This window comes from Candida jiufengensis (genome assembly GCF_024610255.1).
Source record: "Candida jiufengensis strain CBS 10846 chromosome Unknown scaffold2, whole genome shotgun sequence".
In the NCBI taxonomy this organism is placed as follows: Eukaryota; Fungi; Ascomycota; class Pichiomycetes; order Serinales; family Debaryomycetaceae; genus Lodderomyces; species Lodderomyces jiufengensis.
The window spans coordinates 950,310-975,040 of record NW_026261561.1 but is presented as its reverse complement, the minus strand read 5'-3'; the positions used below and the strand labels follow the sequence as shown (position 1 = coordinate 975,040).

The 24,731-nt window shown below is 27.1% G+C and overlaps 10 protein-coding genes across 10 annotated transcripts; 6 read left to right on the top strand and 4 right to left on the bottom strand. All coding sequences in view use genetic code 12, as the record gives it.

The window, feature by feature from the left end:
• Nucleotides 1-3,950: 3,950 nt before the first annotated feature.
• KGF54_003468 (glycosyltransferase family 32 protein) lies at nt 3,951-5,300 on the top strand (the record flags this gene model as incomplete). Its single annotated transcript, XM_051764059.1, has 1 exon — nt 3,951-5,300. One exon carries the CDS (start codon nt 3,951-3,953, stop codon nt 5,298-5,300), a length of 1,350 nt encoding a protein of 449 aa, XP_051619528.1.
• A 37-nt stretch (nt 5,301-5,337) lies between these two features.
• On the bottom strand, nt 5,338-6,294 carry KGF54_003467 (exosome non-catalytic core subunit; the record flags this gene model as incomplete). The annotated part of the gene is made up of 1 exon (XM_051764058.1): nt 5,338-6,294. The coding sequence occupies one exon, from the start codon at nt 6,292-6,294 to the stop codon at nt 5,338-5,340; it is 957 nt and encodes a 318-aa protein (XP_051619527.1).
• A 159-nt stretch (nt 6,295-6,453) lies between these two features.
• SLP2 (Slp2p) lies at nt 6,454-7,473 on the top strand (the record flags this gene model as incomplete). Its single annotated transcript, XM_051764057.1, has 1 exon — nt 6,454-7,473. The coding sequence occupies one exon, from the start codon at nt 6,454-6,456 to the stop codon at nt 7,471-7,473; it is 1,020 nt and encodes a 339-aa protein (XP_051619526.1).
• A 41-nt stretch (nt 7,474-7,514) lies between these two features.
• Nucleotides 7,515-8,450, bottom strand: KGF54_003465 (uncharacterized protein; the record flags this gene model as incomplete). Its single annotated transcript, XM_051764056.1, has 1 exon — nt 7,515-8,450. One exon carries the CDS (start codon nt 8,448-8,450, stop codon nt 7,515-7,517), a length of 936 nt encoding a protein of 311 aa, XP_051619525.1.
• A 215-nt stretch (nt 8,451-8,665) lies between these two features.
• Nucleotides 8,666-10,537, bottom strand: KGF54_003464 (uncharacterized protein; the record flags this gene model as incomplete). The annotated part of the gene is made up of 1 exon (XM_051764055.1): nt 8,666-10,537. One exon carries the CDS (start codon nt 10,535-10,537, stop codon nt 8,666-8,668), a length of 1,872 nt encoding a protein of 623 aa, XP_051619524.1.
• A 481-nt stretch (nt 10,538-11,018) lies between these two features.
• On the bottom strand, nt 11,019-11,522 carry KGF54_003463 (uncharacterized protein; the record flags this gene model as incomplete). Its single annotated transcript, XM_051764054.1, has 1 exon — nt 11,019-11,522. The coding sequence occupies one exon, from the start codon at nt 11,520-11,522 to the stop codon at nt 11,019-11,021; it is 504 nt and encodes a 167-aa protein (XP_051619523.1).
• Nucleotides 11,523-13,083: 1,561 nt separating this feature from the next.
• Nucleotides 13,084-14,328, top strand: KGF54_003462 (uncharacterized protein; the record flags this gene model as incomplete). The annotated part of the gene is made up of 1 exon (XM_051764053.1): nt 13,084-14,328. One exon carries the CDS (start codon nt 13,084-13,086, stop codon nt 14,326-14,328), a length of 1,245 nt encoding a protein of 414 aa, XP_051619522.1.
• Nucleotides 14,329-15,812: 1,484 nt separating this feature from the next.
• KGF54_003461 (uncharacterized protein) lies at nt 15,813-18,611 on the top strand (the record flags this gene model as incomplete). Its single annotated transcript, XM_051764052.1, has 1 exon — nt 15,813-18,611. The coding sequence occupies one exon, from the start codon at nt 15,813-15,815 to the stop codon at nt 18,609-18,611; it is 2,799 nt and encodes a 932-aa protein (XP_051619521.1).
• Nucleotides 18,612-21,412: 2,801 nt separating this feature from the next.
• Nucleotides 21,413-22,909, top strand: KGF54_003460 (uncharacterized protein; the record flags this gene model as incomplete). The annotated part of the gene is made up of 1 exon (XM_051764051.1): nt 21,413-22,909. The coding sequence occupies one exon, from the start codon at nt 21,413-21,415 to the stop codon at nt 22,907-22,909; it is 1,497 nt and encodes a 498-aa protein (XP_051619520.1).
• Nucleotides 22,910-23,012: 103 nt separating this feature from the next.
• On the top strand, nt 23,013-24,113 carry GLE2 (RNA export factor; the record flags this gene model as incomplete). Its single annotated transcript, XM_051764049.1, has 1 exon — nt 23,013-24,113. One exon carries the CDS (start codon nt 23,013-23,015, stop codon nt 24,111-24,113), a length of 1,101 nt encoding a protein of 366 aa, XP_051619519.1.
• Between the last annotated feature and the right edge of the window lie 618 nt (nt 24,114-24,731).

Sequence of the window (24,731 nt, the reverse complement as noted above, 5' to 3'; positions counted from 1 at the left end):
TTTGAAGGGGATGACTCAATAATTCTCTTGTTTGAGCTTTTGAATGATAAAAAAATTTGATGATTTGAACTATAAATTATTGAATAGTTTTGTATTTGTATATTGTATAGGTCTATTATTTTTGTAGGTAATAACAATGTAAAACATCTCTATACTTAGATCGACCTAATAAACATAAAAATTTTGATATTTCATCGTTTGAGTTGATATTTTTTAATGGACTTCTGCAAGTAGTGCTTAAAAATTATCAGCTAAAAGGTTAGGTGGACAAATAACGATCATTATAATTCGAGAAATATAAGTCTTACATAATATGAAATTTGGAAAATAATAATCGTTGACCAATTTCCTATCTTAAGTTTTCCAATTTAACAATTTTAATTGATCATTGTTAAAACATCGCTCGTAGCATTGTGGATAGTTTTAGGTTCGATACAAGTATCAAGCTTAAAAATTTGATTGGCTTCTTGTTCCTGAAGGCTCATATTGTTTTCTTGCAAAATTTTGCAATAACTTAAAATTTAAATCTCAAGAAAGAGATTGATTCGTTTAAATTTGCAGTAATAAATTTCAATGCTCGTGAATTGTAAATAGCTTCTTCCAAAAGTTTAACAATACCACATCCACATATCTACAAGAAGAATAGTAGCAGTCACTAAAACTTAGATTCCGAATGATTTGATTATTCGTTTTCATTGAATTTACAACCGAAATATTATGATCATACAATTTCTCTAAAATACCGTGAATTTTGTGAATTTTCTAATCTGAAACACAGTAAAATATGAATTGTAAACACAACAAAAACTTAGTTTACGTTTTTGACAGAACGATTTGTCGTAACAATTAATTATTGCATAAAATACGAAGTTAATTGTTTACAGATTTAATTCGAATGAGTAAATATTTGGTTAAGCAATTGGTCAAAATTTGAAATCTAATTGAAAACAACTAAAATAAAGACAATTATAATACGATTTAGTAGACGAAAAGAACGATTCTCTTTTGCTATCTTAAATTCGTTTGTCATAGTTTTGTTTATACTCATTTAATGAAAATGTCATTTCATATACAAACGGTTAACGGCTAAATTTAAAGTTTTAACATTTATAAAAGAAGTTGGCTTAATCGAAGAAATAGAATTAGAAAAACAATTGTATCAAATTTTGTGTCACAAGATTCACGACTAGCTAAATTTTTTTTATTAATAAAATGTCAGGGCTCAATTGTAAACCAGCAATATTGTACTACTTTGAAGACATAATAATGAAGATAAAAATCAATAGCTAAATAAATCGATTATACTATATCCTTGATAATTATAATTCAATTTTTTTGGTCTCAAATAAACTAAATTACTTGGTCTTGACTATTTTAAGTTAATGTACTTTAAAAATTTGACAGATTATACTATAAATTTTAAAGCAATTAATTAAAGTGCTAATTGTTAAAAATTTACTTTGCATACGTAATTTTGCGGTTTTGAGGTTTTGAAAAATAGGAGAAAATCATTCATTAATTAAACAAGTAAAGCGATTAAATAATCGAAATATTAATCGTAAATATATTACATTTTAGATTATGCAAATTACTGACTCTCGATTAACAATTGATTGTTTGAAATTTCATATTGTTCTCTTTGATAAACCTTAATCTTGCTCTCACTGGTAAGGAAAACTCACATTATAGGATACATTAAGTAAGTTTGGATCAAGTTTCTTATCAGGTCAAGATTTAATTCTTGTTTAGACCACAATGAATAAACTGGCAGATTTCCATTACAGATAAAATTAATTTTCGGGGCTGTAAATAAAACATTTTAATGGTTTTGAGGGTCAAAGTTTACAAACCAAAATATTTATTATCGTTAGATCTAACAAAAGATTTAATTTCTTTTTAGATCGACACAGCCCTCGCTTTATATCTTGCTTATGTTTCTTATAATTTTACTTGTTAATTCAATAAGAAGATAAAAAACTAAATCTTTTTTAGTTATCAGCAAGATATTTGCTCTCTTACTTAAATATCAAAAAGAATAATGTATTTATTAATCATGTATGACGGGAACAATTTATTTAATCCTTGATAAAACAAATTTAAGAAATTGACATATTAAATTAAATTAAATTAAATTTAATTAATTACGTTTCGAATATTTCTTAATAAATCAAGGCAATGTAGTTCGATAATGAATTAAAACTTCAAAAAATTATTTTCCCCAGTTTCAAAGTAGGAACAGATTTTAAAAAATGTTTGATTTTTCAAAACAGGTTTTAGAAAATATGTGATTTTTCATAAACAAGGCTTATATATCCTTGTTTTATCGGTGATAAATTATTTTCAAATGTTGAAAAGTAGTAATAGTAACCGGTCAAAATTTTCTTATTTCTATCTATATGAAAAAAAATCATGAATTCATACTAGATTCACTTAATTTTGTTGGTTGTCTGGTTGCCTGATGGAATTGTACATGATAAAATTAATTCACAATCGTTTCAAATTAATNAAAAAAAAAAAAAAAAAAAAAAAAAAAAAAAAAAAAAAAAAAAAAAAAAAAAAAAAAAAAAAAAAAAAAAAAAAAAAATAGGGGAAGATTTGCTATTCTTAAATAATTTAATAAATCAATTGGTATAAACACTACGTTTATATTATACAAGGTAAGTAAGTTAATATAACTTTATAATATATAAATATACTAACATCAAAATTAAAATATCAGTAATGATAATGAATAAATTCAATAAATATTTCTTAGCTTTACAGGATCATTTAAAACGTGCTTTTAATATCTTCAAAAATATATAGTTTATAGATAATGTCATCTTTAATTATTGCTCTATAAAGGCTGTCAATTTCATATTTCTTCTCATCTAAATCTTTTACTTTATTTCTTTTTTAAATAATAAATAATAAATATTTATTATTTTAATACAAATTGCATCAAAAATCATTTAAAAATCAAATAATAATATTTTCAACACAAAGACACCCTTAAGTTAAAAACATCTTAAGAGTTATAAATATAAAATTGAATAATTCAAATAATCAAAGTAAACAAATACACAAATTAGTATTTTTTGTTCATATTTATTCATTTACAATTGATTTATATAATTACTTTCATATTTGCAATTAGTTGATTTTTACAAAACATATTTATAAACAGGTAAGAAAGGAATCATTCATATAATATTAATTATAATATTCAAGTTTATTAAATTAAATTTCAAATATAATAATAATTATATTTATTTCTCAACAGAATTTTCAATAACTTAAAATTTTAAAATTGGATATTTATCATCATTTAATATTAAGTTCAACAAGATCAATATAGTTCAATAAATATCATAAGATAATTGTATATATATTATTATTATCAGCATTACATTTCTTAATTACAACATCAAATCAATTTTCAACTTCATATTCAGTATAAAATTATTTTATTGAATAATCTTATCCATTTGGTATTAAAATTTTTTTTTATTTTCACAATACAAAATAAACAATTTTTTTTTTTTAATTAAAGACAATATTAATTAAATTATTTATATATCAATTTTTATTTACAACCAAATTTTATAAAATTTAATTTATTTGACAACCAAATCATCATTATCAATTAATCAATTAATAATTTTCAATTTTTAATATCAAATCTATATATCATTTAACTACATCAATCGATCCTTTAATCAAAATACATTATAATCTAATCAATAATATAAACATTACTTTTTTTTTATTTTTTTCAATTTGCATTCAACAAACTATTTCATCTCAATTCAATAATTGATATCTGTTTAATAATTATAATATATGAAAACAATATAATCAATTCATTAATATTAAATTTTTTTGCATATAATATAAATCTTCACATTTAATAATTTACAAAATTATACAACTTAATATAATACAATAATCATAATAATAATTTGAATATTATGAGAAAAGAATTAAAATATATAATATGGGCTCATGTAGCTTTGGTGGTTTATCTTGTATATTTATCATTTGATTTAATAACTTTATTACATGATGATACATTTGCTGATGCATTTTTAGATTTTGAATTAAAACCATCAGATAATAAACAATTAGATAAACCAATAATAATACCTAAAATTATTCATCAAACTTATAAATCAGAAAATATACCTGATATATGGAAAGCAGGACAAGAAGCTTGTATAAATTTACATGAAGATTATCAATATATTTTATGGACTGATGAAATGGCAAGAGAATTTATAAGTGAAGAATTTCCATGGTTTTTAAAAACTTGGGATAATTATAATTATAATATTCAAAGAGCTGATGCTATTAGATATTTTGCTTTATATCATTATGGTGGAGTTTATATTGATTTAGATGATGGATGTGAAAGAAAATTAGATCCCCTTTTGACAGTACCTGCATTTGTACGTAAAACTATTCCAACTGGTATTTCAAATGATGTTATGGGAGGTGTACCAAATCATCCATTCTTTTTAAAAGCTATAGAATCATTGGAAAATTATCAAAGAAATTGGTTAGTACCTTATATTACTATTATGATATCAACAGGTCCATTATTTTTATCAGTTATATGGAAACAATATAAAAGATGGGGAGTACCAGAAGCAGGTAAAGTAAGAATATTAATGCCAGAAAATTATAAAGGTTATAAAAATTCATTTTTTGCAATTGCACCTGGATCATCTTGGCATATGAGTGATGCAACTTTTATAAAAAGTTTAGCAAATCATTTAGTTTTGGCTGTAATTGGTGGATTTTGTATTGCAATGACCATTTTAGCTATTGAATATTTATTTTATTCATTTATAATATCAAATTTTTTTAAAAAATGTACTGGGAAAATAGGAGGATTTTTCATGTGGATTTTAACTGGAATATTAAGGTTTTTCAATTTAGATAAATTTATTGATTCATGGAAATATAAATCAGTTGATTCTGGTGATAGTGATGAAAAATCAAATGGAAATAAGAAAATTAATTTACTTAAATTTTTGAAAAATTCAAATATTAAAAGAAGGTCAAGAAAAGATTCAAATATTCCTATAGAAATTGATTTATTAAATAAATTAAGTAATGATGGAATTATAATAACGGATGATGATAATAGTAATAAAATAGAGAATTTAATACTAAAGAAAGATGATCAAAATCTTTCATCTTCTTCAGATGAAGATGAATATTTAGATAATGACTTAGAAAAACAACCAAACGATAATGATAATAATGATAGTAATGATAAGGAAAGTGGGTATAAATATAATGATAATATTGTATAAATAATAATTATAGCAATTAATGTATATTTTTTTTTACTTATCTTGATGCACTTGATTCTAATAATTTAAAATTTTCATTTTTATACCTTTGTTCTTCATTTTCTTTTATCTTAGTTTTAATCAATTCAGTTAAATAATCTATTTGATTCATACTTTGAAAACATAAATCTAATAATTTTTCTGCATTTATTGGTAATCCACCATTTTTACTTAATTGTAAAATTTCTCTATTTTTATTTAATGTTATAGTTAATGACCCATCTCTTAACATTTCTTCTTGTCCATCTGCATCTAATATACATATTTCTTCTTCATTTTGCTCTTCTTCAATATTATTTGTATTGGTTATTTCTTCACCTTTAATATTCATTTCTTTTGAATTTAAATTAAAAAATGAATAAGTTAAACATATAGGATTATGTAATATACTCAACGAAATAGGTTGTCTTTCATTTAAATCATGTATAATAATTTGATCTTGATTTATAGTAATATCAGGTTTTTTAAAATGATTTAAAGCTAACATTGTTGCAAAACAACCTAAATCAATAAAATTTCCATCATAATTCCAATAATTTAAATCAACTGTAATTTCCCAAACTTTTTCACCTGCTATAATACAAAGATTTTCTAAATCTATACTATTTGATTTCCTTATTGATTTTTCAATTATTCTTGATATTAAAATTTCATCTTGTTGAGTTTTTTGAGTTGTATCGAATCTTAAAGAAGCTTGTGGACTAATTTCATTATTTATATTGAATATCCCTTCAAATGGTCTATCTTCATATGGTTTTACAATTTTAGCACTTACTTTTACTGATATTTTGGATTTTCCCCAACTTACTTCAACATATCCATATTCAGTTGGTGATAAATATATTTCAATATCTCTTAATTGATTGAATTTTCTTGATGATAGTCTGATCCCATTCTTGAGGGCTGTATGTAGAAAATTCTTTTCATTTGAAGTTATTTCTATTGATCTTGACATTTTTAGTTGTAAGATGATCTTCTTTTGATACTTGTGCTGCTAATTTTTTGATTTTTCAATAATAGCGGTTTTGTGTTTGAAATTTAGTTCCATAGCGAAATTTAGTTTTTGCAAAAAAAATTGGTGGCCAAATCTACTTTCTTTACCTTTACAACCATCATGTTATCTAAGTCGGTTCAAAATTCAATGAAGCCTTCATTAAGGCATTTACGTACTTTTTCCACATTCTCACAATTATCTGCACCGGGCCAACAATCACTTAATTTTTTTCAAAGTAAAACATTACCTACAAACACTATTATTAAATTTGTACCTCAACAACAAGCATGGATTATAGAAAGAATGGGTAAATTCAATAGAATCTTACCACCTGGATTATCTTTTTTGATACCAATTATTGACAAAATAACTTATGTACAATCCCTCAAGGAATCTGCAATTGAAATTCCAACACAAAGTGCGATAACATCAGATAATGTTTCTTTAGAACTTGATGGTGTATTATATGTTAAAGTAATTGATCCTTACAAAGCAAGTTATGGAGTTGAAGATTTTCAATTTGCTATAAGTCAATTAGCTCAAACAACAATGAGATCAGAAATTGGTAATATGACATTAGATTCAGTATTAAAAGAAAGACAAACTTTAAATAATAATATAAATAGAGTTATAAATGAAGCAGCAAATGAAAATTGGGGAGTTGAATGTTTAAGATATGAAATTAGAGATATTCATCCCCCCAAAAATGTTGTTGAAGCAATGCATAGACAAGTTAGTGCAGAAAGATCTAAAAGAGCTGAAATTTTAGAATCTGAAGGTAATAGACAAAGTAAAATAAATATAAGTGAAGGTGAAAAACAAAGTATTATATTACAATCAGAAGCAAATAAACAAGAACAAATTAATTTAGCTGAAGGTGAAGCAACAAAAATTAAATTAAAAGCTGATGCAATAGCTCAAGGTTTAAGATCCGTTGCTGATGCTATAAAAAATACTCCTGGTGGTGAAGATGCAGTAAATTTACAAGTTGCTCAAGAATATATTAAAGAATTTGGTAAATTAGCTCAAAAATCAAATACTGTAATTATACCTTCTAATGTTGGAGATATTTCAAGTTTTATGGCTCAAGGATTATCAATTTATAAAAATTTAAATAATCAGAATAAAGAAATTAAATAAGTTTAGGTGGTTCATGTAAATACAATTAATATATATATTATTTAAGCTTTTTTGAGAAAACCATCTAATGCTCCTTTACCTATTGCTACTTTTTTAACTTGTTTCTTTGGTGGTTGTTTCTTCTTCTTATTTGCAGCATTAGCATTAGCAGTTATCATATTTATTTCATTCATATTTGATTCTATAACTTCTAAATTTTTTTGCTTTTGTTTGAGTTCTGATAAATGTGTTTCCATTTTGAAGAAATTGTAATTGTAATGTGATATTATTTGTTGTTTCAATTGTGGTAAATATGAATCACATATATAATCAATTGAATATAATAATGACATTTCATTTATTAAATTTTCATCAATTATATAATTAATTTGAGTAGAATCATTTAACTCAGATTTAATTTTTGATAAAATTGAATTATTATTAGATGATTGTATATATTTTTGTAAATTTAAAATCTTTGAATTAATCCATTCAATACATTTCTCATTAGAATATTTGAAAAATTTAGTTTCATTTTCTTCAATTTCATCACATATAGCACTCAAGCTATTTGTGAATACTTCTGAATTAATATCATAAATCCAATCGTTTTCTAAACTCACCAACGAGTCTCTAATATCTTCAACTGTTTTAAATACGTTGATTTGTTTATAATGTTTCTCAAATAATGAAATTAATAAATATGTGAAATTAAATGGAGATCCAATTAAAATATTAGCTGATTGTAATACTCCACCATTTCCGGTTGTTGATTCTATTATTATTGATTTGACTGCATCTCCATTTTTAAGTGTGACTGATGAATTATCTCCCTTTATTATATTAAGTTCATATATTTTGTTATCATTTTCGTATATTAGGTATGATTTAAGTTTGGTAAGATCTGATGGTAATGGCAAGTTTATAATTTTATAAAATTGATGTCCTTTTTCGGTTTTAGGTAGTATAATAACTCTTGTATCTTTATCCACATTCATTTTTTGACAATTGATTTGTTGTAGTTCTAAGAAAAATTGAAAAAATAAATTGTGAAACAAAACTAATTTTTTGGTTGATCTATCAGACGCGTCAATAGTACAAATTTTTTGCAGCCATTTTTAATAGAGAGTTACAAATTCATCAAATTCATCAACACTGTAGTTTAATAGTGTCTGTTATTCTATATAATTCTCTTAATGCTAGAATTGTCTATTTAATTAACCCATGAGTTTATTAATTCTCTTACTGCACCAACCGCAGCCATTATAATCATAATTGCACCAAATATACAAAAACTTAATGAACTTATAGAAGCAGCTCTTGGATCAACAGTTAATAAATGAGCAGTACTTATTGCTCCCCCATTTATCCCTAAAGTTGCTCCTCTTGTCAAATAATCATTCTGAGAAACTCTAAGTAACTTAAAAATTGGTTCATTTAATAAAACTCCTATAATTCCCGATAATATTGTACTAACCAGCATTAATGGAATTGAACCACCTAACATTTGCATTAATGGTGTACCTAAAGCTAATGTAACAGATCTACCTATGAATCCAATAGAATAAGGTGGCGCTAAATGTATACCTTTACCAACTAATGGATAAACAAAAAATGTTAATGCAACTGAAACTAAAAGAGTTGGAATTAAAATTGGTGAATTTTTAATAAAGTCACGACGATGAGTATAGCATGGTAAAGATAATGAAACAATTGAAACATCCATTAGTGAAGATAAGAAATCACCACAACCTGGCCATTGAGGAGTTGAAGTAAAATCATCACTTGGCATTGTTGTTGATTTTGAATTATCATTCATTGCCTTACCATTAAACAAGTTGATATAATTTTTACCAGTCTTGTAATATTTTAAATCTTCTAAAAAACCTTTTGGGTTGTGATGGTAAATTAACGATCCAATAAAACAAATAAATAATATTTCACCAGTTGAAACCAAGATTGGATGAGCAAATTTTTTAGTTTGTGGCCATTTTTGTGGTATTAGTAATGCTATATAGTATGCTAAAATTGTTATACCCATATGATATGGTAATAATGTATGAATTGATTTTATATAATACAAAGGTAATGATACAATAAATAATGTACCATACAAAATCCAATCAATATAATTTGTTACAAATAAAGTGAGCTTTGACACTTTGGTGGGTGGTGTATCAAATTGTTCATAATGTTTTGATTTTAGTTCTGGTGACGTGTTGACTTGTTGTAAAGGATACGTTTCACCAACATGATGTGTCTTGGGGTATATTGGTTCTGGTTCTACTATCTTCAGTGATTCATCAAATGGATTTTCATTAATTGGTATTGCTGCCGGTGCTGTTTGAACTATATTTACAGGTTTAAGACTATGCAAATCAATTGTAGTTATATCATCTCTCATACTACTAAACACATTTGTTTTACCAACATCATTTTCAATATCACTACTACTATAACTTTCATCCTTATCGTGAACTTCTTTTTCTTCTATAAATATTCCAGTTTTAGCTAACACTAATTTCAAAAATTCTATAAAATAAACATCCACCACAATTAATGCAATTAATCCAACAACGAAAACTCCAGCAATTTTTAATACTTCAATAATTGTTATGGGATCTGATAATGGTAATATTATAAATGAAGGTATAAAAAATACATTTATCCATTTTAATGTAAAATTCATTGAAGGTTTTATTAATCTTAAATAATTTGTTAAAATCCAAGTAGATCCAGATCTTATTCTGGTTCTAGTTTTGGATTCATCAGGAAATTCTTTTAAATCAGTTAATATAGTTAATAAACATAACCAAATTAAATTTATTAATAACCCCAAAACTGATCCTGGAAATTTAACTTTTGCTATATCAGTCAAAAGATAATTAAAACCATAAAGAATCATTAATATAATTATTATACCAAATGGAATTATAACATAACTAAATATTAAATGTTTTCTGGAGTACCAAATACCCAAACATATCAGTCGTATAAATTTTGAAAATCCGCTTGTGTTTTTGGTAGTAGTTGATTGAATTTTCTCATTATAAAAACTTGTTTGATCTAAACTTTTAATTGACATAGATCTAATAAAGAATTTATGAATAGAATTATTTTGTAGAACTTCTTTTCTAAATTTAATTTTTTTTCTGGGGAAATTTCTGTCATATTATACATGTGAGATATTAAGATAAGAGATTTGACAAATGTTTAGATCTCACTTAGTTTAATTTAGAGGAAACAATACCATAATCTTAATAAATCGAATGATTCAAAATCGAACAGAGAAGGACATTTAAACATTTAAAATGCAGAATGATTTTCTCTCCCCTCATTCCATATTCATGTAATCTCAACGCAGTTCCATTCAAAGTTGTCGTTTAAAGGCTTGATTTTGCAACCACTTTGAATCAAAGGGTACAGCTTACATCAATCAAATTTTTGTACCATTCAACGCTCACAGCATATAAATAATTGATCTTAAATCTACATTGTAAGTTTAAAATGCAAATAAAGAGAACAAATACAATTGAGTTTAAATTTCTTTATGTCATTAATATTTCTTATTTTGCTTCACCAGCTTCAATTATTTCCTTAAATTCTTCTTTTGCATATCTTAAACCACAATATCCACAAGTTGATGCTTTTGGTTGATCCAAATTAATAAATACTTTTGGATGACCTTGTAAAGTATCTCCTCTATTTCCATCACAAACAGCAATATTTCCTTCTTCATAACTTAAATATTTTATTGGTTCTTTTGCAATTAAATCAATAGCTGCATATGGTCTTGGTTGTTGTGCTAAATCTCTTTGAGTGAATCTATATGGGAATTTTGATATAACTTCTATTCTTGGTTCTTGACTTTGTGACCATGTTACGTCTCTATTTGGAGCTTGTTGTGCAAATTCATTATTTTTTAAATCTTTTTCATTTAATTGTGATGCTTCTGGTCTAGCTATTGAAGCTTTTGATAAAGATGCAGTTATGGATGTAGATGGAGTTGATGAATTGTGACGTATTAATTTGATTGATTTGTGGGAACTTCTTAAAATTATTTTGAACATTTTTGGATATCAGTAAATGTATAGGTTGATTAAATATGATGAAGCTTATTATGATCTTGAAGTTGTTAGCTTCTTTTCGTAATATCTTTTAGTCTATTTTTTTTCACTCATAATCAATTTTTCTCACTCTATCATTGGTTTATGTAATGATTGGTAGCGTTGTCCAGGCAATAAGAAAATAAACTTCACTTCAAATTAAGGTCCACTTTTTTGCAGCTCATATCATCATGACTGCTGAAAAAGAATTACAACTAAGATTTTGAGCAATATCTTTTCCAAAAACTAATTTGGATTAATAAATTCGTTAAAAAAAAATTGCAGCCTAAAAAGTGGGTGTAGAGCGAAAATAAGTAGTGAAACTAAGTGTACTTGAATGTAGCACAAGTTCTTTACATATGGCCTTTCGTAGATAAGAGGAAGTGGCTCTGCATATTAAGGCTAATTTATCAAAGATCATAGCAATAGCAAGAGATTGACGTTTGCAATGCATCCCGTCAATAATTATGATAAGCATTTTCAGCAAACTCTCGAATGCCTTTTAAAACAAAATAAATCTCAAGTTATATGCTCAAATATTTAATGAAAATTAATGAACTCATTTCTAACTGAAGTGATTTTGAGACGGCTTTGTCTGCTCAAAGTCTTCGGCTTTTGATTGAGAGAATAACTTCAAAATCGGTATATGACCAGATATCGCTGAAATTGAAATTTAGAGTTCAACGGTTCAATTTTCGAAAGATATTAATCTCAGTTCCTAAAGTATATGGTTTGTGTCACGTGGCAGTTTCAGAACTTTTTTCAATTTAATCACAATTTAGCAATAAAGTATCAAACGTATTTGTTAAATTTTAAAAATTATGGGGTAAATAGAAGAACGTTTCACTTTCTTGTTTCAGATTTAGTGAAAATATGGTAAATAAATTTTTCTTGTCGATTTAAAAATACTAAACAAAAAGTGTACCTTAAATTCAGTTTTAAAATATTTGTAGGTTATGGTTGCTAGAATGACAATTTTAACAGAATCCTGAAGTTGCAGGTTTTAATAAATATAAATCCGATCTCAAACATGAAAACATGAAAACATTTCTTCACCGTCAAACCGTTTATGTACCCTTCATGGGTAATAAGCCGGTATATTGCTATCCGCATCGTTGATTACGTGTTGGAAATTTCTCATTTCTCATAATCATTTTGTCCAAAAGTTGTATCGTAAGTTTTAGAGAATTTAATTGCTGATAATCATATACAGGAACCGATAGGTAAATAGCGGTTTTTGACGCTAAATTTCAAAACTTTTCAAAAAAATCTAGATTAATTTTAAGCGTTGGACTTAAATAATTATTTAATTAAGTATTCATACAATTAAGAGCAAACTAAAATTAACTCAATAGATATGTATTCTGTTAATTTGTTATAAATCATTCCGAACTGCCCTTAAAAAGCTTGATGACAAAGGGGTGAAATGTTAGCCAATTTGAATATAAATGAAATGAATTGTCCATTTTGAAATTGAAAAATTTGAGTATCATTAGGTTAATACCACTGCAAAGTATACAGAAAAATGTCACTTACCAAAGAAAATGATTCAACAACTCCTGAAGATGAACAGCGTTTAGTCAACATTAAAAATAAACCAGATCTTTCACAAATGTATAATTTATATGATTTTGAATATGTTGCAAGAAATACTATACCTAGTACTGCTTGGAATTTTTATAGTACAGGTGCTGATGATGAAATAACATTAAGAGAAAATCATGCAAGTTATCATCGTTTATTTTTTAAACCTAGAGTTATGCGTGATGTTTCAAAAATTGAAACTTGGACAACTTTATTAGGTAAAAGAACTTCAGCTCCATTTTATATTAGTGCAACTGGGTTTGGAAAGTTAGGTCATCCAGATGGTGAATTGAATTTAACAAGAGCTGCCGGTAAAGAAGATGTTGTTCAAATGGTTGGTACTTTAGCAAGTATTCCATTCGATGATTTAGCAGATGCTCGAATTGATGGACAAACTCAATGGTATCAATTATATGTTAATTCAGATAGGGAATTAACTAAAAGAACGATTGAAAATGTTGAGAAAAGAGGATGTAAAGGTATATTCATTACAGTTGATGCACCACAAGCAGGTAATCGTGAAAAAGATATGAGATCAAAAACTATTGATCAAGATGTTAAAGTTGCAGGTGGAGAACATAATGATCGTTCACATGGTGTGTCAGTAGCAGTTACTTCATATATTGATCCAACTTTAAATTGGGAGGATTTAGTTTGGATTAAAACAATTACAAAATTACCAATTTTATTGAAAGGTATACAAACAGCAGAAGATGCAGTCTTAGCAGCACAATATGGATGTCATGGTATTGTTTTAACAAATCATGGTGGTAGACAATTAGATTTTTCAAGAGCTCCACTTGAAGTTTTAATGGAAGTCATGCCAGCATTAAAAGAAAAAAATTTAGATAAAAATTTTGAAGTTTTTATTGATGGTGGTGTAAGAAGAGGTACTGATATTTTAAAAGCACTTTGTCTTGGTGCAAAAGGTGTTGGAATTGGTAGACCATTTTTATATGCTATGTCAACTTATGGAGTTGAAGGGGTTCAAAAAGCCATTCAACTTTTAAAAAGTGAATTAGTATCAAGTATGAGATTATTAGGAGTTACTTCAATAGATCAATTAGGTCCACAATATATTGATCATAATTCATTTTTCAGTAGATCTGTTCCAGCTGATAAATTATTTGATAAAGTTTATCAACCATTGGCTAATCCTCCATTTAAATCAGAAGCTAGATTATAAGTAGAGTATAAATACATTTAAGAATTAAGTTAAGTATGTCAGCCTCTCAAGCTTTTTTAGATCATCCACTGATGAGAAAACGAAGAAAAAAAAGATGAAACTAAAGATAATCCAAAAGGATTTACCTCTAGTATATATATCCCAGTAAATAATTAGTATTGAGATTATATATTTATAAATCAACTTCTTTTTAGCGTTGTTTAAATTTTGTGTATTTTATGCTCACTATATAACATTACCTAAAACAAAGTGGTACTCAAACTTTTGAATGATCTTGATCATTTTCTACAATATCATTTTCCCATAAAGAATCTTTTATACTTGAGCTACGTTAACAAGCAAAATCTTGCATGATTATGTACTAAAAGAAAGTAGATTAAAAATTTGTTCAAAATATCGCATGAACTTACTTTTTTGAATTTATGAGTTACAATTATCACCTAGTGTGTTTCAGATTTCCTGAATTTGATAATTATTATTACGTAATCAATTGTAGATCATAACTCTCTCTCCTGCTAATTGAGTGATAGTAACTACAAATGATAAAATCAATCTCATAAAGATTAAATCATACTACACAACTGGAGTTTTTGATAATATAGTTCCACTTAATTATAAATACATAATATAATCACAATAGAACGAAAGCTTTTCCTTGACCATAAAACAATACTTTAACGCGTTCTAAAATTGTACATACTCAACCAGAATCTGAAACAATATCACGGCAACGCGCTACCATATATAGATCTACACTACCATATGTATATTACGCGTAAATTATATTATCACCAAAATTATCTATAATTTTTTATAACTTTTAATACACTAATCCACCATATTCACAACCCAACAACGAAACATGGAGGTCTTAAACCATCAATATCATAAGTTGTGACGCTCTAACAATGTATAAAGGTCTTGTACCATCAGGAGAAGTAGGCCCCACTTCAATTTATTTCAATATAAAAGATTTTATACTTATATACTATTCATAACCAATTTGGCAACCAATTTTCAAAAAACCTTTTAAGGTTGTAATAAAAGAGCTTTATAGAGAATATCACTTCCTCAATACACAGTATTCACAACCTGATTATAAAACTTATCGTATCTACATAACTAATTGTATTATCATAACTTATCGTATCATCATAACTTATTGTAATTATCTGGTATCTATATACACTTTACGAAATTTACATTTAGTCTTTAATTTACCCACCGTTCATTGTAATATACTTATAATCTCTATAATTGAATACTCTTCTTAATTATCTAAAATAGAAAACATCAAAATTTCTAGAAACTGTTGATAAAAATTTTGAGCATTTTATTCAAAAAAAAATTAATTATACATCTCACATTAAATTCATACTTTCATCACCACCACCTTTGAAACCATTTATTGATTCAACCTCCATCCAAACAACCAATTCAAGTATACTGATTTATCAAATTAATGTTTTTCAATTGAATTTAAAATGATTGTGTTGAAAGGTATATTAAATCATCAATCATCAGATATTGAATTTAGCACCAAAAACATCCATAAAACCACCAGCAGAGATAAAATTGCAGCATTTCTCAAGACGGATATTGCCTCATTAACAGAATTAAATCTCACAGATGGGGTAAATTCATCATTACCAGTAATTAAACTGGTTCAAAATAGATTGGTCTTGGGTGAAAATAAAACCATATTGTCAATCACCACATCAACAACTAAACCAATTAAAACACTTAAAGACTTGAATCATTATAAAATACCACCACCAGTTAATAAAAAATCAAAAATTGATGTTGTGAAAGATACAACCGTCATTGACAATTTAAAAAATGATTTAACTAACTACAAAGATTTTATTGAACGAATCTCAGCAGCAATAATTGAAATCAATGGAGTTGAATTATTAATTGTCAGTGTATATGCTCCATGTTCGAGTACACACTCAAACGATAATTTTAAATTTTTTTTTGATTTATTCAAATTTATCAGTGAGTTTCCAAACGAGTGTATCATCATGGGTGACTATAACGTCACCCAGTTTCAATATCACCAAAAATTATTCAGCTTCCCATTAAGTCCAAATGAATTATTATCAAATGAAGCTTTAGAAAAAATTTATATGAATAAAAATTTGGTTTTTGCTTCATTGTTCATATGTCCATCAGCAATTTTTATAACTAATCATGGGCATCAAAACTGTGCAACTATTGATGGTTTCTCATTAGATAAAGAACGTGCTTATCATATAACAAAATTAACCAAATCCAGGGAAATTAAGAATGGAACACATGAGTTCCTAATTATGTCAGTGAACTTTGAAACCAATTCCCCAGGTCATAAAGAAGATAAATTAAAAATTATATGTCAAGATAATAAACAAACTGTACTAAACACATATTTGGAAGTTGACCCCCATTGCCTTTGCGGCAAGATGGAAGGTCGGAAAATAGCAGAAGTTTCAAATGAAATTATCAACATCAATCGAGGTAAGTTTGATGAAAAAATCAACATTGAAAAACCACAAATAATGAATCAACTGATTAAACCAACAGCAGTAGAAAAATCATTAAGGAGAAACGAAACCTTTTTTAAATATACTGTTTTTGTAAAACCAGTTTCCCCAAGAAATTCATTAACAAACCATGACATAGTAAATATATTATTAAATTCATCAAATGAATCAACAACAACATCAAATGAATCAACAACAAAAGTAGAAGTTGTAAATAAAAATTCATCAAAAAATTCAAATGATATAATCAATGCATTAATTAAAAGTGGATGTAAAAAATTAATACCAGATGCCTCAGCAAATAATACAATTGTTAGTGCATCAAGCAAATCCAATGTTTCAAATAATGGTATGAAAATCCTTTCAAATGAATCATCAATTAATGTTAAAACTGCTCCATCAAATAATACAAATAATAATAATGCATTATCTCCATCAAATGTATCATCAACAAATAATGGTTTGAAATCACCTTCAAATGAATCATCAACTAATGTTAAAACTGCTCCATCAAATAATACAAATAATAATAATGCATTATCTCCATCAAATGTATCATCAACAAATAATGGTTTGAAATTACCTTCAAATGGTTCATTAACTAATGTTAAAACTGCTCTATCAAATAATACAAATAATAATAATGAATTAGCTCCATCAAATGTATCATCAACAATTCAAGCATCAAATGAAAATTATAAATCCTTCACCATATATAAAAATAGTTTGGGTCATATCAATGTAAATACATTATTAAAAATTGTTTATGAGGATCGTGATGAAATGTGTAACTTTATTCGCACGATTAAAAAAAGGTCTTATATTGGTGATGGTGAACAGCAATTCAATGGGACATATGTTCCACCACAAACAGCATTAATCATTTTGAGGTTTTTTGGAATTAAAGGTGCTGATATAATTTTATCACAGCCACTTATTAATGAAGATGATCCACAAACACAAATAAATCCCATTGGTACTTCAACTAGTCCAACAGAAGCAGATACACCAGCAACAGCGATCTTAGAATATAATGAATCTAAAAATTTGTTGAGTTTTTTTTTCACTAAAGGATTTGGAAAGCCAGACTTTCAAGTAAAATTCAACCAGGATGCTGTTGACTTCACTGGATTTGTTAAGGCATTGAATATCCCATATTCCTTATACAGGAATTGGGAAAAACCCAAAAATCATAGTATTTGCAGGATCTTTAAAAGTGAAGGAAATTTACTTATCCCATTAGATTATATAGGAAATATAGCTGAGGTTCCCAATGGTAGATCAGATGTTGTGGTTGCTGCTGCTAGAGCTAAGTGTTATCCGGTTTTCGAACCGGATTTGAAAAATTTTGCTATTGCTATAATTGATGGTTATGGTGAAGATTTTGCTAATTTTGATCCAATCAAAAGAAGATTTGCTTATGTTAGACTGCAAGGTTGTATTTACCATAAAGTGGGTGATAAATTGTATGTTGCTAGAACCAGTCAAAATGAGGTATGCTTGAGATCGTTGATTAGATGTGCTGGTGATGAATATGATAAATCAACTTTATTCAAATCAAGAAAGAAAGATTATGAAAAATCTGATATTAAAAATTTTTACGACTTTTCATTGAAAAAAATGACTAAGCTTGAAACCATATTCATTGATTTGAGAACTGCAAAATCCATAGCATATAGATTTGGATTTATTAATGACGTAGCACCAATTTTAAAAAATGATTTGTTAAATATGGAATTTATCAAAAATTTAATGAAATGAAGCTGATTTAGTTGAGGTTTCTAGAATTGTTTAGTAGAAAAAAAAAAAAAAAAATATTATTATTATTCTTATTAATTAATATTGCTTTTTTCGAGACAGGTTTGTAATTTTTGTGTTATTTCTCTTATTTTCTATTTCGTATAAAATTTAATAGAATCTATTTAAATATACTAATGATAAATATTTATGATCTAGATTATTTTATATGTTTAATTATATGAGAAACTTGGTGTTAACACAATGTGCAATGTTCTGTTCATCATCTTTTTTACAACTCTTATTCCAGATTATGGATTCTTTTAATTCATTAGCTGACTTAATAAATAATTAAAAAATGTGAAATCAAATAGCTTGCTCTAATTGTAATATACGGCGCTACCAAATAATATACAGACTGCTACATGATTGGTCATCATGTACTTAGATGAGAAGTTATTTATATAGTAGTAGAGTATATTAGTATTATTATGTTGAGATAGTTGACAACTATCAAATACCCTTCTTTTTCTGGAGATTTGAACTCGTATAACGACTACGAAGAAGTCATATGCAACCATTACTTATCTTTAGTATATGTCTATTTATATTACTTGCTGCTACAGCTAAAAGTACACAGTTAATAATTTGCAGCGAAGTTATATAGAAATATATAGAAAGTTCAACGTCAGCAATAGCCATTAAAACTTCTGAATAACCAGCATTAGGTCCAACACTTCTGTTGTAGCATGTAATAAGGCACTTACCGGAGTGGGACATATCCATTATTCTTTTTAATAAAGATTATTTATCTTAGGAAGAAGAATAAATAATTAGACATTTCGTTAAAAAGTCTATTTAGTTAACGGCAAAAATATGAATGCCTAAATAATGGTCTTTTCGTCCTGAATTCTTCACAATAAATTTTAGAAGTTAGAGTAAGAGCAAATTACTTACAAGTTCTACTTTCTGAAGCTTAACTTATACTTGATTCAAACTTTTGTAATTCTGATTTGACCTTTATTGGACAGCACCTAAAATATTAAAGACTTGTATCTCATCAGATCTTGTTTCAGATACTTCTTGTCGTGGTTTTAGAGTTAAATAATAACTGGTATTCCTCACTGGATTGATAAACTCATATATCTATTAATAGATAATGGGTAAATGTGTAATTCTATGGTCTCTACACAAATTCTATAATTGAGGGAACAGAATGATCAAGGCATGATTATAAAGTCTTCACGGAAAAAAAGTAATGGTGAATAGCAAGTTTTTTGTAAGTTTCGAATTGTTTCAGATTGTTTTTTTCTTAAAAACCAAAAAAAATTAATGTATCAACCACCACTCAAGCTGGTTGCTTCGAAACTTTGAAACTGGTGCGACTCGAGCATGCAATCCATTGATGGTTCGACCTACATTGAGGCTCGTATAGTACTAAATGCAATGTAATTAGCAAGTTTTTTGTAAGTTTCGAATTGTTTCAGATTGTTTTTTTTTAAAAATCAAAAAAAAAATAAGATACAAACCACCACTCGGGCTGGTTCTCTAAAAATTTGAAACTGACAAGACTCGAACTTGCCGATCAGAATGATCAAGACGTGTTTAGTAAAGTCCTCACGGAAAAAAGTAATGGTGAATAGCAAGTTTTTTGTAAATTTCGAATTGTTTCAGGTTAGTTTTTTTTTAAAAATCAAAAAAAAAAATAAGATACAAACCACCACTCGGGCTGGTTCTCTAAAAATTTGAAACTGACAAGACTCGAACTTGCGATCCTTTGATCGTTCGACCTATTTCAAGGCGAATTGGAATCAAATGCTTTACCAACTAAGCCACAGCTCCTGTGTTGACAACTAGACTATTTCCTAATTGTTGAAAACAAATTTTTATTAATTTTATAATAAAAATTTTAACGCGAGCATTTCCTCAGTGCACTGAATGTAATGGTCTGTAAGCCAGAAGTGTTTGGACAGTTTTAAGTTGTACAGAATTTTAAAGGATTTTGATGCAAATTTATATAAAATTTGCTTTTCTTACTTTTAATAGCCATGCAACTTAAATACATTGTATTGTTGAGCTATGAGTCATGTCTCTGCAGCTCAAGTTAGTTGTATAAAGCGCTTCAATAGCCCTTGATCTAATCCGAACTACTAACAGAGATCAAAATGCGATTGCTTTCTAAAATGATCATGTTTTTGGCCCATTTTTTTTTTCAATACATTGTATGTTTAATAAATTTTGTTTAAATTAGAAAGAGCTAAATTCTTTCTAGACCAACAAGAAATTGTTCTTCTATGATGATGCATCAAAGCATCATATAATCTACTGTTCATGAAAATTTTTTTGTTCATGAAAAAATTGTGTCAACGAGGCGGCTTTTAATAAATTCCCGCCATAAATTTTTTGCAATGATTGCTATTGTTGAAAATAATTTACGAGATCAGAATTTAGACATCGCTCCAAGATTTGAAAAGACCAAAAAAGTCTTAAGATGATATATTATTTCTTATATTGCAACATGTTTTTAGTATAATTAAAAAAATTTAGCGAATAATTCTTGAGTATTATTATAATTTTAGTCTTAGTGTAGTTAAATAATAAAACAATTTTTAACAAAAATGTAAAAGAAATTTGAAAATTTAAATTTTGTTTATCTTTTCAAATTATATTTTTTTTTTTAAGATTAAAGCAAAATGAAAATAAAATATTGATTATTTTTAAATGTTGCAATTTTTTAATAGATAAAATATAACTAGACAAAGAACTATATATAACTAGTCAAAGTCTTTCCACCAAAACGATTCAACTCAATTACTACCTCAACAATGGCGGCCAGAGCGACAATTAAATCAGGAAGTATAAATATTTTAAATACCATAATTGGTGCAGGAATATTGGCTATGCCTTATGGATTAAGGGCAAATGGATTATTATTTGGATCAATATTAATAGTATGGTCTGCATGTACTTCAGCATTTGGTCTATATTTACAAAATAAAGTTGCAAGATATACAAAACAAAGAGGATCAGTATCATATTTTAGTTTAGCCCAAGTGACTTATCCAAATTTATCAATTGTATTTGATTCAGCTATATCTATAAAATGTTTTGGTGTTGGAATTTCTTATTTGGTTGTTATTGGAGATTTAATGCCTAAAATTATGGAAACATTAGAAGTTAAAAATGATTCAATTTTCATGAGTAGAAATTTTTGGATTACTATATTTATGGTATTTATTGTTGCACCATTATCATTTTTAAAAAAATTAAGTAGCTTGAAATATACTAGTATATTAGCATTATTTTCAGTTGCATATTTAATTTGTTTAGTCATTGAAAGTTATATTGAAATTGGGTTGGGAATTGAAAAAGGTGAAAGTTTTTTAGCTACTGAATTCAATCCAGTACCTGCTAAACATATTGATTGGTTTGGTCCACTTGATTGGAAACAAACTTTAAGTTCTTTTCCCATGTTTGTTTTTGCATATACATGTCATCAAAACATGTTTGCAATAATTAATGAATTAAGACCAGATGAAAAAGATGGATCACAAACTAGACAATCAAACCTTATTATACGTAATGCTATTGTTACTGCATTATTTGCTTATTTGATAGTGGCCATTTTTGGTTACTTAACCTATGGTAATGAAGTTAATGCCAATATTATTTCAATGTATCCTCGTGATTCAATAAGTACATTAATTGGAAGATTATGTATCGTGATAATGGTCAGTTTATCATTTCCATTACAATGTCACCCATGTAGAGGATCAGTGAATCATGTTATACATTTTTTAACCAATGGTGCTGAATCTTCAAAATTTAGACATGGTAAAAAATTTAGTAGGTTATTAGAAAATCCAGGTATTGAATCAGGATATTCTTCAATGAATTCAGATATTGAAAGTTTAAGTTCCATAAATGAAAATAGTTTAATGGAAGCATCATTTATTTCAACAACTCCAATGGAAGGTGCGCACGATACAGATGGTCATGATCCAATAATTGTTCCATTAACAAATACTAAATTTTATATAATTACAACAGTTATAGTTGTTTTAAGTTATACAGTTGCATTATCAGTTACATCATTAGCAAAAGTTTTGGCGTTAGTAGGAAGTACGGGCTCAACATCTATTTCATTTATTTTACCAGGTTTATTTGGTTATTTATTAATGAAACCTTTGGATAATAATAGAACTCAACTTAATAATTTAGAAAAATTTTGTAAATATGGTGGATTATTCTTGGTGATTTGGGGTTTTGCAGTAATGATAACTTGTTTAGGTGCAACTCTTTTTATAACTGTTGAAAATTGAAATAATTTATAGACAAACGAAAGAAATCTCTCGCTATAATCAAAACTGATACAAAAAAAAAATAAATACTACCAATACATGAATAGCACACAACCACAATATAATGTCATTTCTTGGGAGCTCGTCATCAACGGTGAGTACGTCAAGTGCGGCAACAGGACAAGAATTACTCAATGACATAACAATAAATAATCCACCCGAAGATTCAATTGAAGATTTATCATTTTCACCACAACAAGATCTATTAGCAGTTGCAAGTTGGGATAAAAAAGTAAGAATATATGAAATAGACCCTAACACAGGAAACAATCAAGGAAAAGCACTTTATGAACATAATGCACCAGTTTTTTCAGCACGCTGGTCAACAGATGGAACAAAAGTTATATCTGGTGGTGCTGATAATCAAGTAAAAATATTTGATCTTGCATCACAACAACAACAACAAATAGGTCAACATGATGCACCTGTAAGAGCAGTAAGATATGTTGAGTGTGGTCCAACAAACACCCCAGTAGTTGCAAGTGGATCATGGGATAAAACATTAAAATATTGGGATATGAGAACTCCTAATCCAATAAGTACCATAAATTTACCAGAAAGATGTTATTGTATGGATTCATCACAAAAATTATTAGTTGTTGGATGTGCAGATAGACATATAAGTATAATTGATCTAAATAATCCTCAACAAGTTTTTAAAACAAGTCAATCACCATTAAAATGGCAAACAAGAACAATAGCATGTTATCCACAAGCAAATGGATTTGCAATTGGATCAATAGAAGGAAGATGTGCTATACAATATATAACGGAAACAGAACAAAAAAAATTTGGATTTTCTTTTAAATGTCATAGAAAATCAGGACCAACTACAAATTCAAGAACAACTTCAAATTCAGGTGAATCACAAGCATACCCAGTAAATGCTATTTCATTTCATCCAATATTTGGAACTTTTAGTACTGCAGGTTCAGATGGTACTTTTTGTTTTTGGGATAAAGATGCAAAACAAAGATTAAAATCATTTCCAGAATTACCAGGTACTATATCTGCTACTGCTTTTAATAAAAATGGATCTATTTTTGCTTATGCTGTAAGTTATGATTGGTCTTTAGGTTATATGGGAAATAGACCAGATTATCCAAATTTTATAAAACTACATGCTATAAAAGAAGCAGAAATTAAACAAAAAAATAAAAGGTAAATAATGTGGAAGTAGAGTAATTAATGATTATATAGTATTACTTTCCTGAAGTAATTATTTCAGTTGATTTGGTAAAGCCTCTTTTTTTCCTGCCTTTGGGCTCGACTTCCAAACTAAATAGTACGATTCTGAAACGCAAGAAATCCAATTAAAGAGAGCCCAACTTTTGAAAGTATTTGTCAAAAATTTACATGAAAATCTTCACGAGTGACGGTAATGAAAATCAAATGTATAATATAAATGCTACGTGACAGGTTAATTAGACCCAGCAAACTTGACATCTCACAGTAAAGTATTACTTTTGTGGGACTTGTTACAGTTTTAGATTCGGAATGGTACTACAAATTTTAAAAATTTAAAATCCACTTAATAAAAACTGATCAACTATCGCAAAAACGCATTTTTTCCAATCTCTCTCCACAATTCATTTTTATTCTAAAGCTCAAGCTTATTTTAAATTTGCACGAGGTTCAGGTAGTGAATAAATGAAGAATATCTCAGAGTTAAAATTCTACAAATTTTCAAATTTTTATTTATTATCACGATTGTGTATTAATTATGGAATGTATGTATATTAATGCTTACCTCTATATTAATAAATTATGCAAATTAAAAAAA